The sequence below is a fragment of the Erythrolamprus reginae genome, chromosome Z (genome assembly GCF_031021105.1).
Source record: "Erythrolamprus reginae isolate rEryReg1 chromosome Z, rEryReg1.hap1, whole genome shotgun sequence".
Classification (NCBI taxonomy): Eukaryota; Metazoa; Chordata; class Lepidosauria; order Squamata; family Dipsadidae; genus Erythrolamprus; species Erythrolamprus reginae.
Window position 1 is genome coordinate 60325115 of NC_091963.1, and position 18802 is coordinate 60343916.

At 37.0% G+C, this 18802-nt stretch overlaps 1 protein-coding gene across 1 annotated transcript in view; it reads right to left on the bottom strand.

The window, feature by feature from the left end:
• Positions 1 to 18802, bottom strand: part of CNTNAP2 (contactin associated protein 2) — a 653718-nt gene that overhangs the window by 137938 nt on the left and 496978 nt on the right. Inside the window, exons 17-18 of the mRNA XM_070766812.1 lie at positions 13539 to 13757; positions 5266 to 5502 (exon numbers count right to left, since the gene is read on the bottom strand). Of these exons, the coding sequence (XP_070622913.1) occupies positions 5266 to 5502; positions 13539 to 13757 (456 nt within the window). The remainder of the gene's footprint in view (positions 1 to 5265; positions 5503 to 13538; positions 13758 to 18802) is intronic.

The window sequence follows — 18802 nt, forward strand, 5'->3', positions numbered from 1 at the left end:
GAGAGAAATAAAGCAAGAGAGAGAGAGAGCAAAGGAGAGGAAGGAGGGAGGGAAGGAAGGAAGAAGAAATGGAGGGAACAAGGAAGGAAGGAAGAATGAAATGAATGGAGGGACGGACGGAGGAATGAAGGACGTTTTGGGGGGGATGTAAATCTTTTTAAATTTTTCTCTCAACATACATTCAAACAATACAGTGTACCATCTAATTTTCCATTAATAAAATGCGGTATTTTGTCAGTAACTAATATCAATCATCAAAAAAGTTGCAATAGTTTTTTTAAAAAATGTTGTCATCCAGGTACCTACTTTTCTTTTAATTAAATTCCCTCCTTAATGTTCCTTCAAAAAGTACACCAGTTATATTTCTAACTTATTAACCATTATGCCAAAGTGATTCCTTCTTTCTTTATACATTTTTTATAAGCCAAGAAAACCTTGTATAGCCAATCAGATGTTAATAAAAGAAAATTAAAAACAAAACATAAACATATATGAATTTCAGACTTCTTCCCTTCTCTAAATAGTAGATTCCCATTTTATTTTTTACTTTAAATAAGGTATGTGCAGTGTGCATAGGGATTTGTTCATTTTTTAATAGTCCGGCCCTCCAACAGTCCGAGGGACAATGAACTGGCCCCCTGTGTAAAAAGTTTGGGAACCCCTGTCCTACAGTGTGATTGTCGGCAGCCACCGGCAAGGGTCTTGCCTCTTACATTCTTCCATACTGATGCTGGTACCAGTGATGGCATACATCACTCAGCAGGGGGACACCATGGCCTGTATTCTGTTGTCCCATGGGCTTTGGATTCCATTTCCACTGTTACCTTCTGTCTCTCCCTGCCCAATTCCTTTCCAAAAGCGAATGGCACGGGGCAGACTGACTCAGATGCCACAGCGTTGATTCCTGCAGCCCTTTCTCCTGGCTTCATCCTTGGGGCAGGGATAACAGGTATTATTTCCTGCACTAGGCTGCGAGGTCTGACATGCGCTTCTTTCAGTATCACTTACTGGTAAACTTGGCAAGGGGCCACTGGATTCCTTTTCTTACCCCAATCTGAGGCATGAGAGCTTGGGTCATGGATCTTATGTCCTTCCTGTGCCATTGCACTGTGAACCCCCTAAGACAGAATGATTGTTTTTTCTTGGGTCAGCGCTACATCCCATTCCAGTTTGAATGTAACTGACTGCTTGCTGTTTGGGTGGCCCACCTTGACACAATGTCAGGTCCCTAAAGTCCTTGTAAGGGTTATGTTGATCTCTAAATGACCGTTTGCTGGCAACAAATCCAGCAGCTTGGAGGACTCCCCTTTTTCCTGTAAGACATATCATGGTGTGGCATTCACTCCCTGGGCTGTCCATTGTTAAGGCTATTCATTCCTTGCACCAGAGTCTGGCTGAAGACCTTGCTTTCGGTACCCTTCACTGAGAACTAGAAGCTCTATCTACTGTACGGTCATGCACATTATTAAGCTTCCTTAGGGTCCGCCCTTTGGTTCAAGAATTCTTAAAAGTGTTACTAACATGTTTTTTCCAGTTACCCACAGGTTCCCTATGTGGGATTTCTCTACAGTACTGAACTCATTGACTGGAGGGCCACTCATACCCTTGGTCTCCACTTCTTTTTGTCACCTCACTTATACTGTGGTATTCCTTCTGGCAGTGACTTCAACTGGTTGGATCCCGACCTGGCAGCCCTGTCGATATGAAATATGCTTGGTGTATTTCACATTCAGGGGCATTCTTAGGTTAACTTCACTATCACATGTAAGGTAAATTCCAATTTCCATTGGACTCCACAGGTTGTTTCACCTTGTCTCCTTCTCACTGACTGGGAGCATCAGTGGAACGCACTTGTATATTCAGCACTACACATTTCTGTCACCCAGTCTTTATATGGTGGACTTTGCCCGTCAGAAACATCCTTCGTTTCCTTCAATCTGCCTTCCTTGGAGAAACAGTATCTTCTCCTATGGTGGGGCGAGCGGTTTGTGCTATGATCTCCCTGTATTCTGAACTGCTGGGTCTACCTCAGCCTGAAGGAGTCACCGTCCATTTGATGCATAGCACAGCTACCACTACTGCTTGGTTTGTTCGAGCACCGATCAAAAAGGTTTGTAGGGTGGTCACCTGGACATCTCCTATGCCCTCTGTCCATCACCATAGGTTGATTCCTTTGTCACAGGCATGGGAGAATGTGACCTTCAGATATTGCCTCTCGCAACCATGTGTCAAGTTCATCCCAGCCAGCCTTAATGTACCCTTCCTAAATGGGCTGTTTTGGCATGTCCCATCCTTGGAGGCTAACTCACCCTACCATGGAGAATGGACATTGTTATACTTACCTGAATGTCCATTCTCATGTAGGAGAGTTAGCCTCCACGTCCCGCCCTTGTTTGAGATTGGGCTGGCTGTGAGTTTGCGTATATATTATCATTCATTTCTTATTGTGAGTATTGGTTCTGCTTATTGCATAAAATGTATAGTTCATTTATGTATCAGTTGTGGTTATTACATAAAATTTGTTCTGACTTATTTGGAAGCTGCATGCAGAGTCTGTTCTTTCGTCCTTCGTTGAAGAGGTGGAATGTAAGATGGAGGACGCTATTTATATGTTTCTAGACTCAGTCCTAATTGGCTCTCTGATAAGGTCAAACCCAACTTTGGAGGTTAACTCCCCTATATGAGAATGGGCGTTGAGGTAAGTATAACTGTTAGTATGTCTCGGTGTAGCCTTGTGCGAAATCATCGATTTCGCACAGTTATTGCAGTGGTGTAGTGGTGTAGAGTTATTGCAGTGGTGCAGTTGTGTGATCCAGCCATTTTATTTTGATCCATCATGGAAAGAAATTCCTGAAATATTTATTCTTTTTAACATGAAGGACAGAACTAATTGAAATCAACTGGAAGTATCTGAACTCTTCTTGATTTCAACCTGTCTATCAAAATAACCAACTTGTATTCCCACTTTGGTGCTTGTTAAGATCTGAAGGAAAGAGATATATCTGTCTGCTATATGGGAGTGGGCTTTTTCTTGCCTTGCTTTTGTGCTATGAAGTGAAGATGTTCTCCACTCACTGTAAAAATGCAATGGAAAACTTGAATCATTGCTGAATGAATGATTGTAAATCAAGGACTACATATATATGTTTGATTATGCTGGCTTTTGACTTTTCTTAAAATCAAGAACTACAATGTTCATGATCACTTTTACCCAATAATACCATTACTTCTATTTCCTCAACTAAGTTTCTCTAAGTACAAAAATAATAAGTTTTTCTTTTCATAGAACATAGAAGCATAGAAGATTGACGGCAGAAAAAGACTTCATGGTCCATCTAGTCTGCCTTTATACTATTTCCTGTATTTTACCTTAGGATGGATATATGTGAGCCGCCCCGAGTCTTCAGAGAGGGGCGGCATACAAATCTAATAAGTTATTTATTATTATTATTATTATTATTATTATTATTATTATTATTATTATTATTATATATTTAAATTCAGTTACTGTGGATTTACCAACCACATCTGCTGGAAATTTGTTCCAAGCATCTACTACTCTTTCAGTAAAATAATATTTTCACACGTTGCTTCTGATCTTACCCCCAATTAACCTCAGCTAGTGCCCCCTTGTTCTTGTGTTCACTTTCCTATTAAAAACACTTCTCTCCTGAACCTTATTTAACCCTTAACATATTTAAATGTTTCGACCATGTCCTCCCTTTCCCTTCTGTCCTCCAGATTGTACAGATTAAGTTCATTAAGTCTTTCCTGATAAGTTTTATGCTTAAGAGTTTATTTATTTATTTATTTATTTATTTATTTATTTATTTATTTATTTATTTATTTATTTATTTATTTATTTATTTATTTATTTATTTATTTATTTATTTATTTATTTATTTATTGGATTTGTATGCCGCCCCTCTCCGAAGACTCGGGGCGGCTCACAACATGTAGAAACAAATCATAAGTAATCAAACAATTTAAAATTTTAAAGATTTAAAAAACCCCATATACTAACAGACACACACACAAGCATACCATATATAAATTAAACGTGCCCAGGGGGAGATGTTTCAATTCCCCCATGCCTGACGGCAAAGGTGGGTTTTAAGAAGTTTACGGAAGGCAGGTAGAGTAGGGGCAGTTCTAATCTCCGGGGGGAGTTGGTTCCAGAGGGCCGGTGCCGCCACAGAGAAGGCTCTTCCCCTGGGGCCCGCCAACCGACATTGCTTAGTTGACGGGACCCGGAGAAGGCCCACTCTGTGGGACCTAATTGGTCGCTGGGATTCGTGTGGCAGGAGGCGGTCTCGGAGATATTCTGGTCCAGTGCCATGAAGGGCTTTAAAGGTCATAACCAACACTTTGAATTGTGACCGGAAACTGATCGGCAGCCAATGCAGACTGCGGAGTGATGGAGAAACATGGGCATACCTAGGTAAGCCCATGACTGCTCTCGCAGCTGCATTTTGCACGATCTGAAGTTTCCGAACACTTTTCAAAGGTAGCCCCATGTAGAGAGCATTACAGTAGTCGAACCTCGAGGTGATGAGGGCATGATGAGGGCATTATGCTTTTATGCTATGCTTTTATGATCGTTTTATGCTTTTATACTTAAGTTTTATGCTTTTCTGATTGCTAAATTCTCTCTCATTTCTATTTTCATGATGAGAGATTCAAATATTTTCCATATATTCTGCCATGTAAATTTGTGAGTTTAAAAAGGAGATTCTGCAGATAATGGCCAGTCATGTTTTCTATACACTGATTACAAAAAGTTATGAGTAACTTGAGGGGTGGGTTCTACTTACTTTCCATACTGGTTCACATTGCATCGGAAGTGTTTATTTTGTGCACTTCCTACTTTGGAAGTGCACATCACACAAATGACCCTCTGTGCATGCGCAGAAGCCTCATCACATATGAAGAGGATTCTTTCAAAGCCATTTTCAGGAAGTGGTAAACAGAGGACTGGTTATGAGACATGGCCTGTCAGCTATCACTACTGGTTTGGAAAGCAGGACAAAATTCCCAAAACTGGTACAGGCAAACTGTTCCAAACTGTCAGCAACCCAATACTAGTGTACTTTGTTTCAAAATGCTTTCAGATTTTAAAACATGGGAACAGTAACATCCTTGTATTATTCTTGGAAACATTACAATGGTCATGCATTCTTGTTGCCAGTGACTCAGGAATAAGCATATTTCAGCTCCATTTATTTTTCAGAAGGTATGTCTAGTTTAACATTATCAGCTGTTTACCTTTACTGCAGAAAGGACCATCATAAGCTGTCTGGGAGCAGTCACATGAGTATCCATTATATTTTTCAATACATTTGCCACCATTTTTGCAATGTATTCCATAGCTCGTACAATGGCCAGAACAACCAGGTTTCACACCTGGGGTGACTTTAGCTCTCTCTTCTAAATCCAGTGTCAATCCATTCATTCTCAAAGAGCGAATGCAACCCAAAAATCCTTTCTGTTCACCTGCAGCACCTGAAGAACATAAAATGCCAAATGAACAATGAACAGAAATCTAATGAACCTAATGAAACATGAATAGTTTCAACAGAAATCCAGAAGCCAAATGAAGCCTTTTAAATGGAATTTTGTTCATTCTCAGTTGCCATCCCAGACATATCAGGATATGGGTGGAAGGATGTTTATTTCAATAGGCCTAATTGAGATTCTATTAAATTTTGGAGTGAGATAATTAAGATTTGCCTTGTTCACAATTGCTTTTGTAAATGTGCAAACAATAGGAGAGCACATTGACTTGAAAAGGGAGAGAGGTTAATTTTTTGCTAAATAGTGACTGAGTAACCTTTAGGTCTTAATATAAATCTAGAAAAAGAAATAGGCAGAACTCAAATTAAATTAATGAAATGCAGCTTAAAAAAAATAAGAGTTGCAATTAATAATTTGCAAAAAGAAGAAACAGATAAAAGAAATGTTCAGTTTATCTGCAAATGCATCATTGTTCAACATGAATACTGGGAATTTTTATAAACTTATTCCTCCAACAGCTGTTGGATTGATTCTTTACATTCCATTATTAGCACATATAGTAATAATAACCCAAATCAATATGATCTCAGATTGCTATGAATAATTATTAATTGATATCTAATAGTGATCTGATGGTGATAACGCAATAATAATGTACTATTATTTTCAAATACTACATAGAATCATATTGTATGTTTTGTTTATGGAATTTCTTTATGGAACAAAAGGTGAAAAAGTTAATCTAACACGCATATATTAAGTAATATATGGAAAGAAAGAGCAACATGTTTAATAAGTTGATTGTTTTTTTCAATGTTTATTTTTTCATTTACCTTTATAATATGCAAACTTCATCAGTTATAGCCCCCAAAAGAATCAATTTGGCTTTCCCCAGAATCAATGAATCCCTCTTTGCCAGACATACAACAAGTACTTTTCGTTTATTGTGACTCAAGTAATCCATACTGTATCTTTTAGAATTGTTTTAAAAGATACAGTATGTGATAAATTCTAAAATATCCACCTGGCAACAAATATAAGCAATGATATAGCCAATATCCTTTATATTTATTACCCGGTGGATATTTTAGAATTTATAATCCTGTGCTGAGTTTCACTTACCCTTTGAAAATAAGATTTGATTCATAAAACATTATGACATTTGCTAAGTCCTAGAAAAATAATGTTTAAAATATATTGCTTAGAAGTGATGCATTTCTTATGTATATGCCAAATGCATATGAAAACAAAATCTGTGAGGTTCTACATATATCAGCTTAGGATTTCATTCTTAGCATTTCTTTTTGTGTGGAAGGGTTCAGGTTCACTTCCAAGAATAGAGTATAGCAAAGTCTTTTATTTGAGAGCTGAAGAGATGGTACATTTCAGTATATCACAGCTTTTAGATATCCCAAGCAATTAATTTGCATACTGTTACCTCTGTAAGGTAAAGCCAGTGTGTTTTGTTATCCTAGCACCAGATCAAAAAATTCGCCAGCTATGTAAGTGGATTTCCTTAAAGCAGATATATGTTGAGGAATAAAATCAGCACTGTGTGAAATGATGAAAAGAATAAGACAGAATATGCATTTTCGAATGTTAAAAGAAGTGGAGCAATGAAATAAATTAAAATGATGCATAGGCCTTCAGCAAACTGGCAGGTATCAGATCAACAGAGCTGAAATGGCAGCATAACTTCCCCCATTGTATAGTCATTATTCATTAGATTTGTTCTTGTGATTGCGCATGCGTCATATTTTCTAGATGCTCCTATCTCGAGCTCTGATGTGATTTACTACATAAAGGGGAAATTCTCCCTCAAAATACTATAAACCCTTCTTGAAGAAAAACAGAGGGGTTGAGCATTTACAGAAGTTCAAAGAGAATCTAAGATTTGTGGTTTCAAGGGAAGACGGACATTCTTTCGCTATCACAAAGTGATTGCAATAAATATTAATAAAATGGCGGAAGCCTAGCCTTGGCAAGATCGAAACAAAACTAGACCAGCTGTTACAAATTGTTACAGGTTTTGAATAAAGATTTATGACAGTGGAAACAGCATTGGGAAATCTTTCTTTAGACATAAAAACAGTTAAGAAAGATACGGATGTGGCAACCGAAAGAATTCAGAATTTAGAAAAGCAAGCTAAAGTCAGGAGGAAACCTTTAAACAATTGAATTACAGAATTGCTAATTTGGAAGATCACCAAAGGAGAAGAAATTTACGTCTGCATGGATTTAGACCAGATTTTGCTTCAGGCTCGAATTTAAACGAAGCAATCCTTGGTTGGATGAAAATGCAAGGTACCCAGATTGGTTCTGATTATATTTTACGTGTCCATTGGGCTGCCCCACGTAGAAACCGGGAGAGGCAAAGAGACATTGTTGTGGCCTTGGCCAGCGAGAAAAAGGCTGAGATCATCTACAAGTTTTTGAAAAGCTGTGCCGGCCTTAAGCAAGATGGAAATAAGATAAGAATTCTGAGAGATCTCTCTTGGGAAACTTTGAGAGCGAGAGCTGCCTTACGTCCAATTTCAAGCCATTTATATCAAAGTGGCAAAAGGTTTACTTGGGGGTTTGCCATTTTGGTGTTCCAAGAAAATAAGATGTTTAGAGCATGATCACTGGAGGAGGGAAAGGCACTATTGAATTAACTGGGAATCGGGTTTGAAGAAAGCAATCCATAAAGAGCTGAAGAAGGGGAGAGCACAGTAGTTTGAGAGTCACAAGGAGCAGAAGATTATTTCAGTGGTCGCAGTACCCCAGACGAGGAGGAAAGGCAAAGAGAGGAACAGCTGAAGGAATTAACGGGGCAGGTGGAGGCCATCAGAAAGGAGCAGAGGAAAACAAGAGCCCAGCGTGAGAAGAAAGTGAAGAAGTGATTTTGGCGGGCCCCCCCTTTCGGAGACGTTTCTGGAATGCAGTGTTAATTTTTATTCTTGTTGGGGGTATTATCTAAATAGATAAGGGAGGATGGAAGGGGATTTTTTTCTGTCTAATTATATTTAAAAGTGGTTGAAAGTGGAACTCAGTAGTGTGGGAACGAAATCAGGAGAATTTGCCTCATGACTGGACAAGGTTTTTTCTTATCCTCCCCCTTTTTGTTGGGGGGTGGCACTTTGGGGGGGGCTGACTGGGGTAAGGAAGAGGAAAATAAGTAAACCAAGAGCAAAAGAAGAGGGGGAAAGGGTTATTTTTGTATATTATGAGTGTGGGATTGGAAATAGTAGGATGTTACATTTAAATAGACTTAATATGGGGGATTTCCATGCAGATATTCCAAATAGAGGTACATATTATTCAGCAAGATATCATACATTTAGTTGCATTGGCTATATATTAATGAACAGGATGGGCAATATACAAGTTTAAAAAGTAGATATTAAAAGTATTTGGTTGTCAGATCATGCACCACTATTGGCAAAATTGTAAATAAGTCAGGAATGCAATCAAAGAATTTGGAGATATAATGAAGTTGTAACTGCTAGTGAACAAGATAAAGATAAATTGCAAACAGAGTTATGTGAATACTTTAGAATTAATGATGTGGGTGATATTAAACAATCCATTGTGTGGGATGCATGTAAGGCCTATATGAGGGGACAATGTATATGCACGGGAACAGATATTAGAAAGAGGTGCAGTAGAGAAAGGGAAATGAAGATAAGGGAAATAGACATGATACAAGAGCAGCTAACTAAGAGTAGGGATTGGAATAGTTTATTGAAATTGAAAAAGAAACAATTGATGGTGTACAATGAGATCCAATGGAACAAGATGAGAATGACGATGTGACAAAAATATTGAGCTGGGGGACAAAATCAATGCAGCAAATGGCAAGATATTTTAAAAAGAGGAAAGAAAAATCATGTATATTAGCACTGAGAGACTCTAGTGGAGAGGTTAGATATGGTAAAGAGCAGCTAGAGAAGATAATGAGAAAATATTATGAGGATTTGTATAAAGAGGAGCAGGTTAATATAGGAGCCCTCAATGTTGGAAAAATAGTAAGTAAAGAAGATAAACAAATATTTAGCCCTTTAACATATTTAAATGTTTTGATCATGTTCCCCCTTTTCCTTCTGTCCTCCAGACTATACAGATTGAGTTCATTAAGTCTTTCCTGATAACGTTTTATGCTTAAGACCTTCCACCATTCTTGTAGCCCGTCTTTGGACCCGTTCAATTTTGTCAATATCTTTTTGTAGGTGAGGTCTCCAGAACTGAACACAGTATTCCAAATGTGGTCTCACCAGCGCTCTATATAAGGGGATCACAATCTCCCTCTTCCTGCTTGTTATACCTCTAGCTATGCAGCCAAGCATCCTACTTGCTTTTCCTACTGCCCGACCACACTGTTCACCCATTTTGAGACTGTCAGAAATCACTACCCCTAAATCCTTCTCTTCTGAAGTTTTTGCTAAAATAGAACTGCCAATGCAATACTCAGATTGAGGATTCCTTTTCCCCAAGTGCATTATTTTACATTTGGAAACATTAAACTGCAGTTTCCATTGCTTTGACCATTTATCTAGTAAAGCTAAATCATTTACCATATTACAGACCCCTCCAGGAATATCAACCCTATTGCACACTTTAGAGTCATCGGCAAATAGGCAAACCTTCCCTACCAAACCTTCCCCTATGTCACTCACAAACAAATTAAAAAGAATAGGACCCAGAACAGACCCTTGTGGCACACTGCTTGTAACCTGTCTCTGCTCAGAATACTCTCCATTGACAATAACTCTCTGATGTCTACGCTTCAGCCAGCTTGAAATCCACTGAACTATCCAGGGATTGAGTCCAATCTTCTCTAATTTATCTATCAGCTCTTTATGTGGAACCGTATCAAAGGCTTTGCTGAAATCCAGATAGGCAATATCCACGGCACCATCTTGATCCAACACCTTTGTGACATAGTCAAAGAAATCAATGAGATTAGTCTGACATGATTTGCCTTCAGTAAAGCCATGCTGATTTGGGTCCAATAAGTTATTGTTTCTTAGGTGCTGATTTATCCTCTTTTTGAGTAGAGTCTCCATCATTTTAACTATAACTGATGTCAAGCTAACTGGCCTGCAGTTACCAGCTTCTTCTCTACTGCCCTTCTTGTGGATAGGCACAACACTGGTCATTCTCCAATCCTCAGGAACATCTCCTGTTAACAGGGATTGGTTAAACAAATCAGTCAGGGGGGTAGCAATGACAGATCTGAGTTCTTTAAGAACTCTGGGGTGGATGCCATCTGGACCCATTGCCTTATTTATATTTAACCGTTCAAGTTCTTCTAAGACATCAGCTTCTAAGATGACTGGAGCTGAATCCGTACAGCTGGAAGCAATGTTATATCCCTCTATAGTATGAACAGAAGTAGCTATTGAAATGGTCAGCGATCTCCTTATTCCCATCAATGCATGTATTATTCCCAGTACTAAGCTTCATGATGCTGCAGTTTTTCTTCTTCTTATCACTAATATATCTGAAAAAGGTTTTATCCCCCTTCTTTACAGATTTTTCAATTTCTTCCTCTTTTGAGGCTTTAGCAGCATATATTATCTGTTTCACCTCCTTCTGTCTCATTTTATATACCTCTCTATCAGCTATACTTCCAGACTCTTTATACCTCCTATAGGCAGCCTTTTTTTCATTGACTATAGCCCTTACATCATTGCTAAACCATAGCGGTTTCTTCTTCCTTTTACCTTTAGTTATTTGCCTTACATACAGTCCTGTGGCTTTTAAGATGCCCTTTTTTAATACAGCCCACTGGGTGCTCGCTGCTGCCATTTTATTCCTCCCCTTTAATTCATTATTTAAATATTCCCCCATTGCATTAACATTTGTTTTTCTGAAATCCAATACTTTGGTTGCAGTATAGGATTGCTCACAATCAGTTTTTACATCAAACCACAAACATAGATGGTCACTGCAACCTAAATTTTCTCCCACCTTGACCTCTGAAACCCAATTCCCATTTGTAAAAACTAAATCTAGAATATTCTCCCCTCTAGTTGGTGTCTTAACCAGCTGTGCCAGAGCTGCTCCTGTAAAAGCGTCTACTATATTCTTACTTTTGCATGTAAGGGCACTGGGGATATTCCAGTCAACATCAGGCATGTTGAAATCACCCATAACCACAATATCTCCCTTTACTGCCATTTGGGTAATTTCATCCACCATATTGTTGTCATATTCCTCAGATTGCCCTGGAGGCCTATAGATCACCCCAATTCTAATGTTTTTATTTTGCATGCAAATCCAGAGAGTCTCCAGATCTTTACACGTATTTCGAATTAGTGTTGTTTTTAAACTTTCTTTAACATAAATGGCTACTCCACCTCCCCTTCTCTCTATTCTATCCTTCCTATACAGTGTATATCCTGGTATGGATATTTCCCATTCATTAGAATCCTTAAACCATGTCTCAGTTATGGCAACCAGATCCAAATTATCTCTAGATATTATGGTCATTAACTCAAAGAGCTTGTTGCTCAAGCTTCCAGCATTCGTGCACATTACCTGAAAAACATTATTTTCATTATTAGTTTGCCCTTATCATCAACAACTACAGCTATTCTATTTACAGCTCCCTTTTCATAAGCTTCCAGAAACTGATTTATCCTCATTGGTCGGGGACAGAAATCATCCATATCAATTACATCTCTGTCCCCTTTACCTAGTTTAAATGCCTGTCCAAAAAAGTTCTGAATTCCTCACCGAGCACCTGGGTACCTCTATATGATAGATGCAAACCATCCCTCTTAAACAACTTCCTATTAGACCACGTACTGACATCTTGACTTACATAGCCAAAACCTTCAGCTTTACACTACTGCCTTAACCACACATTAAATTCTCTGATACAAGTTGTTTTATCTTCCTGGCCACAAACCGGTAACACCTCTGAGAAAGTCACTGAATCAGTTATTTTACCCAGTTCCACACTTAGACATTGAAAATCTCTTTTTACTACATTAACATTTCTCTGGCACAAATCATTTGTGCCAAGATGCACCACCACATCAACATTATTACCTTTACTCACAGCCTTGACAATGTTTGTAATCCGCCTCCTGTCCCTGCTGGCAGTGGCCCCTGGGAGACACCTCATCAGCTTCACCACATCCTTACTCTGTCCCAAATCAACACCTCTAACAATCGAGTCACCCACAAGAAAATGTGTCCTCTTTTTATTTCTACTAACTGTACTTGGTTTGGTGACACTATGTACCTCATTTACAACAACTTCTCCTTTGAACATCCCCTCATTCTCCGCCTGAGGGGCCTTGCTAATACCTACAACATCCTTACTATTTAAATCCGCAAGAACATTATAGGAATTGGATACAGAGAGACCAAAATTGCTATGTTTTTGCTCGACTGCATGTAATCTTCCTGAACCGACAGTTGTCCACACAGCCCTCCTCCTCGGGGGGCGCTGTGGAAGTGGAGGCTGCACGGATTAATTGACTTTACATTGTTTCCTATGGGAAACAATGTTTCGTCTTACGAACCTTTCATCTTACGAACCTCCCCCTGGAACCAATTAAGTTCGTAAGACGAGGTATGACTGTATATGAAAAGAACAAAATAATAGCCATACTATAAAGTACTTTGTTTTGTTAAGATTATCTTTTACATCGCTTAAATTGCATAAGCTATCACAATATTTTTCAAGTAAACCCCGCCAAATGTTAGTATCTATATTCAAACTCTAAATGTATTTTGAAGGAAACTTTTGTCGCATTAGCCAATTTAAATACTAAGATTATAGGGTCAAACCTGCCTGATAGGAATGAATCTATTATGTTTTGTTTATTAAATATTCTATCTAGGAAAGCTGAAATCTAGGATTAATGTTCTATTTTCAACAGATTTGGGAGTTGTGGAATTATTGGATGACAGATATTTTAAATAAGTAAATAAATATTAAGTCTTTACAATATGACCAGGATCAGGAATGACCACATGCATACAGAAAAGGCATTGCTTTTTCAGTTCAACATATAGTTTCTACTTACCAACATAGAGCTGACTATAGAGTTCTAGTCGAGTGTGGCCTTCAGTGGGAGCCTTCTGGATCTCTCTAGGGAACTGATCTACTTGCAGGCTGGCTTCTTTAACATTGCGCTCTGCAATCACTCGATGCCACTGATCATCAGTGAGCATATGGTGTGACTTGACAATAATTTCTACTGGGCCATTTCCAACATTAAATGAGAAACATACGTCTGTGGCAGCTGATGAGACAAGGTTAGAGAAATTTAAGTTTAATACAGATTCTGCTAATTTGTGATTTTTTTAAAAAGATCTCTACTTGCAATTATGTTTATTTTCATGAATCTATAGCATAGGTTTTGAATATATGTCTACTGAACACAATATCCATATAAGAATGAATTCAGGAATAAAAATGGCTTTAGTCATTTAGTTATTAAACAGGATGATTGTTAGAACTTGATCAGAACTAAGGATATTCCAGGAAGAGTAAATCCAAATGGAGGGACTATTGCTGAGAATTTCTATTTTTTCTTGCCTACACTTTACAGGCTGTTAAAGTAATCATCAGAAGGTCCTTCCTGTATGTTCAGACCATATAGGCACTCACATCTGAAAAAGTTTCAGCTATCAAGAACAAGGGGACACAATCTGAGGTTAGTTGGGGGAAAGATCAAAAGCAACATAAGAAAATATTATTTTACTGAAAGAGTAGTAGATCCTTGGAACAAACTTCCAGCAGACGTGGTAGATAAATCCACAGTAATTGAATTTAAACATGCCTGGGATAAACATATATCCATCCTAAGATAAAATACAGAAAATAGTATAAGGGCAGACTAGATGGACCATGAGGTCTTTTTCTGCCGTCAGACTTCTATGTTTCTATGTTTCTATCTACCAGTATTATGCCTTATTGCAGAAAGGGAGAGAGAGAAAGAGGGAGAGATAGAGAAGGAGAGAGAGAAAGAGAGAGATACAAAGAGAGAGATAGAAAGAGAGTGAGTGAGAGAAGGAGAGATAAGAGAGAGAAAGAAAGAGAGGGACAGAAAGAAAGGGAGAGAAAGAGAAAGAAAGGTAGAGAGAAAGGTAGAGAGAAAGGGGGAGAGATAGAAAGAGAGTGAGTGAAAGAAAGAGAAGAGAGGGAAAGAAAAGAGAGGGGGGGAGGGAGAGAAAAAGGGAGAGATAGAGAGGGAGAGAGAAAGGAAGAGGAGAGATAGAAAGGGAGAAAGAAAGAAAGAAAGGAGGAGACAGAGAGAGGGAGAGGGAAAGAGGGAGAGATACAAAGAGAATGAGTGAGAGAAGAGAAAGAAAGCAAGAGAGAGAGAGAGAGAGAGAAAATAAATATTAAATATTGTATTTGTTCCCATTTTGTTTTTTACTTTAAATAAAGTATGTGCAGTTTGCATAGGGATTTGTTCATACATTTTTTTAATAGTCCAGCCCTCCAACAGTCTGAGGGACAGTGAACTGGCCCCCTGTGTAAAAAGTTTGGGGACCCCTGAGCTAAAGCCTCCTTTAGGCTGTTCTACATTTTCAATAACAGAAGATGATTAGGCTGTACAATTTTAAATTTCTCCATATCTCTTCTATGTCAATTTTCATGTATATTTAAAAATCCTTTTAAATGATAATCACCCATTAATAAGAAACCTCTAAAATAAACACCAGGAAACTTCCAGTAACAGACGCAAGGGGGAAGAACCAAAAGAAACAAACGAATAACATCTCATAATAACGCCCAATTAGCCAAATACAATCTTCATGCCCTAATCTAAATTTGTCGGTGCATGCCCAGCAGAATCATCATGCCCTAATCTAGATTTATTGATTCCAGTAGCCAAAAGGAAGAAATTCCATTTCTTAGATCCTAATTTAACTACTAACCTTTCAACCCTTAGTACACCCTTTTTAAAAAAAACCTGTAATCTATATTTTCTATAATTTAATAATTTCGATAATCAATTGTTATTTTTATAATAATTTCTCTTTCCTTGTACATTAAAAGAGAAAAACTAATTTAATAATAATAAAAAGGAAACTTCTCCAAAAACCCACTGGAATCAAGTTATGCATCTTTGTGCCCTACTCTAGTATTAGTGATGCGTAGGCAGCGGGATTCTCATGCCCTATTTCTAATAATAATGATCCCAATAGCTGAAGAAGAGAGTTTCCCCCTCTCAAATCCAAATCAATGTATACCTTTTTATAAATTAGTACACTTTTCAAAAATTATAATCTAATTATTCGGACAATCCCTAAAATCTATTATCAATAAATCTATATATCATCAGTAGTCAGTGCAATGTATTATATAAGTTCTATCTTTAAAAAGTGTTTCAACATACTCTTCCATATCTTCTGACTTACCATTTTTATCTTTTTGAATCAATAAATTTTATATTTTTAAATCAGTAATTTGAATATCTTGATTCTATTACTAAATACTTTTCATCAAACATACATTCATTAGTTATCTATCAAAATTTATTGCATTTCTAATTCCATTTCTGAACTTATTCCATACAGGTTATATTTGATATTATAACTATAATACTTTCTCTTACCTTACATATTAAAAAAAGGAAAAATTAATTTAATCTGAAAAAAGGGAACTTCCCTAAAAACCCACTGGAATCAAATTATATATCTTTATGCCCTACTCTAATATTAGTGCTGCCAGGCCAACGGGATTCTCGTGTCCTATTCTAATAATAATGGTCCCAATAGGTAATAAAAAAGTCTCCTCCTCTCAGATCCAAATTAACTCATACCTTTTTATAAATTATTACTCTTTTCAAAAGTTATAATCTGAATATGCTAGTGATCTCTAAAATCTGTTATCAATAGACTGTAATCTATATATTATCAGTAATCAGTACAATATATTATATAAGTTTCATCTTTAAAAGTGTTTCAAACATACTCTTCCATGTCTTCTAAATTATCAATTTGTTTTCTTTTTAAATCAGTCAATTTTATATTTTTAAGACAATAGTTTGGATATTTTAATTCTATTTCAATATGCTTTGCATCAAATAACAATTCATAAATTATCCATCAAAATTCATTGCATTTCTAATTCCATTTCTATGCTTATTCCATGCTGATTATGTTTAGTAAGAAACCTATTAACTATACCCTAAGTTCCTTAATATTATTTTCTTATGTTCTTATATTCTTACTCTTCACCCTGACTCAACTCTGACCTTACTCTACTTCTCTCCTCCTTATAAATCAATATATTTATAATAATCGTTAATATCATTCTTAAACAAAAAAAAAATACATACCTACATAGAAGTGAAAAACATAACCCATCTCTATATTCATCATCTGAATGCTTCCATATTTCAATATTTCTAATATTTCAATATATGAAAGTTTATACTTTAAATTTGAAATTGCCCAAATAATACTTTTTAAAATCTAATATACCTCTTAATTATACATCATTTTTCTTCAAGTCAATTAGCTCCCCTTTCCTCGAACCATGCAATCCCCAAACAGAAATGCATTCCCCCCAACATTACATTTTTCTTATAGTTTAAAATTGCACCTAATTCACATAATCCCCATCTTTGGGGGACCAATCTCCTGGACCCAGCTCCATGTCTCTTTCCTGCTGGCCAAGACCAGCCAGGAGGGACACGGGTCCAAAAAACAGGTGGCAGAACTCACAGCTCCAATGGCCTTGTCCACTTCATCAGGTGTCACCAGATCAAACTCACTCTGCACAGGTGGATTAAGATGGGGGGCCCTGTCACCTTGACTGACTCATTGTCAGCCAACACTGCATTCCAATTGGAATCAAGGTCCATCTGAATCTGAGCAATTTTATCAGTGAAAAACTTGTTAAAGTCCTTGGCACTACTCTGCAAGGGCTCCCCAACCCCACCCCACCCCGATTAAGGAGGGTCATTCTAAACAGGGCAGCCAGGCGGGATTCCGCTGATGCAATCAAGGCAGTATGATACACGCTTCTTGCCACCTTGAGCACCACTTTATAAGTCTTAATATGAGCTTTTAACCCTGCTGTTCTGTTTAATGACAGGGTACATATTTTATTTTTTGGGTCAATATGACCCGAACTGAAAAAAGGTTTATTTTAGGTACTTAAATTTGGTCTTTTTGAAAAAAGATTTTGCTGGGATACTAATTTGAACTTTTCTGAACACAATGAAATTAAAATTGAAATGAAAAAATTAATGCTTATATTTTTATTTTGCTCATAAAAGCCTGCTCCCCCATTTTTGTGACATTTTCTTCAGTTTATAGATAGTTTAGCCTGCAAACTGCATACAATTTTACTAAATTTCGTGTGGGATTACTAGTTTGAACATTTCTGAACATAATAATATGAAAATTGAACTGAAAAAAATGATGCTTATTTATTTATTTTGCTCATAAAAGGGCTGCCTCCACCGTTTTTTCAAGCATGTCACTTTATAAATTTTTCTAGGACCCTAATTCCAAATATTTTCAATAACTTTGGCATTGAATTACCTGTTTGAACATTTCTGAACATAATGAAATGAAAATTGAACTGAAAACATTGATGCTTATTTGTTTATTTTGCACATAAAAGTCAATTATTTCAATACCTTTTGAATACCTTTATTTTGAATACCTTTTGCATTGGCTTACTAATTTGAACATTCCTGATCATAAACAAATGAAAAATGAAATGAAAAAAATAATGTTTATTTTGCTCATAACTACCCCCCCCAGTTGTGTGCAATTATGTTCATTTATATATAGATTAGGCTTCAGGTTCCAATTTTTTTGAATACCTTTTGCATTGGTATAGTAATTTGAACATTCCTGATCATAAACAAATGAAAAATGAAATGAAAAAATTAATGTTTAGTTGTTTATTTTGCTCAGAAAAGCCTCCCTCCCAGTTGTGTGCAATAATGTTCATTTATATATAGACCAGGCTGCATCCTTGTTTTTAGTACAATGGATTTCTTGCATACAATTAGTTGTCTAGGTATCATTTACTTACTTTTCTGTGTATTTCATCCAGTGGTGGGCTGCAGGCAGAATGGACAGGTACACAGTACCGGTAGCAAATGTTTTTGATAGTTTTGATACTTTCCTCTGCATTGAATTTCATTTTATTTGTTTGGGCCCACTGTACAAGTCTGTCAAGATCAATTTGTATCTTGTGCCTATCCTTTGGAGTATTGGCTTCTCCCACGAGCTTGGTGTTGTCTGCAAATTTAATTAGTTCCCTATCTATCTATCTATCTATCTATCTATCTATCTATCTATCTATCTATCT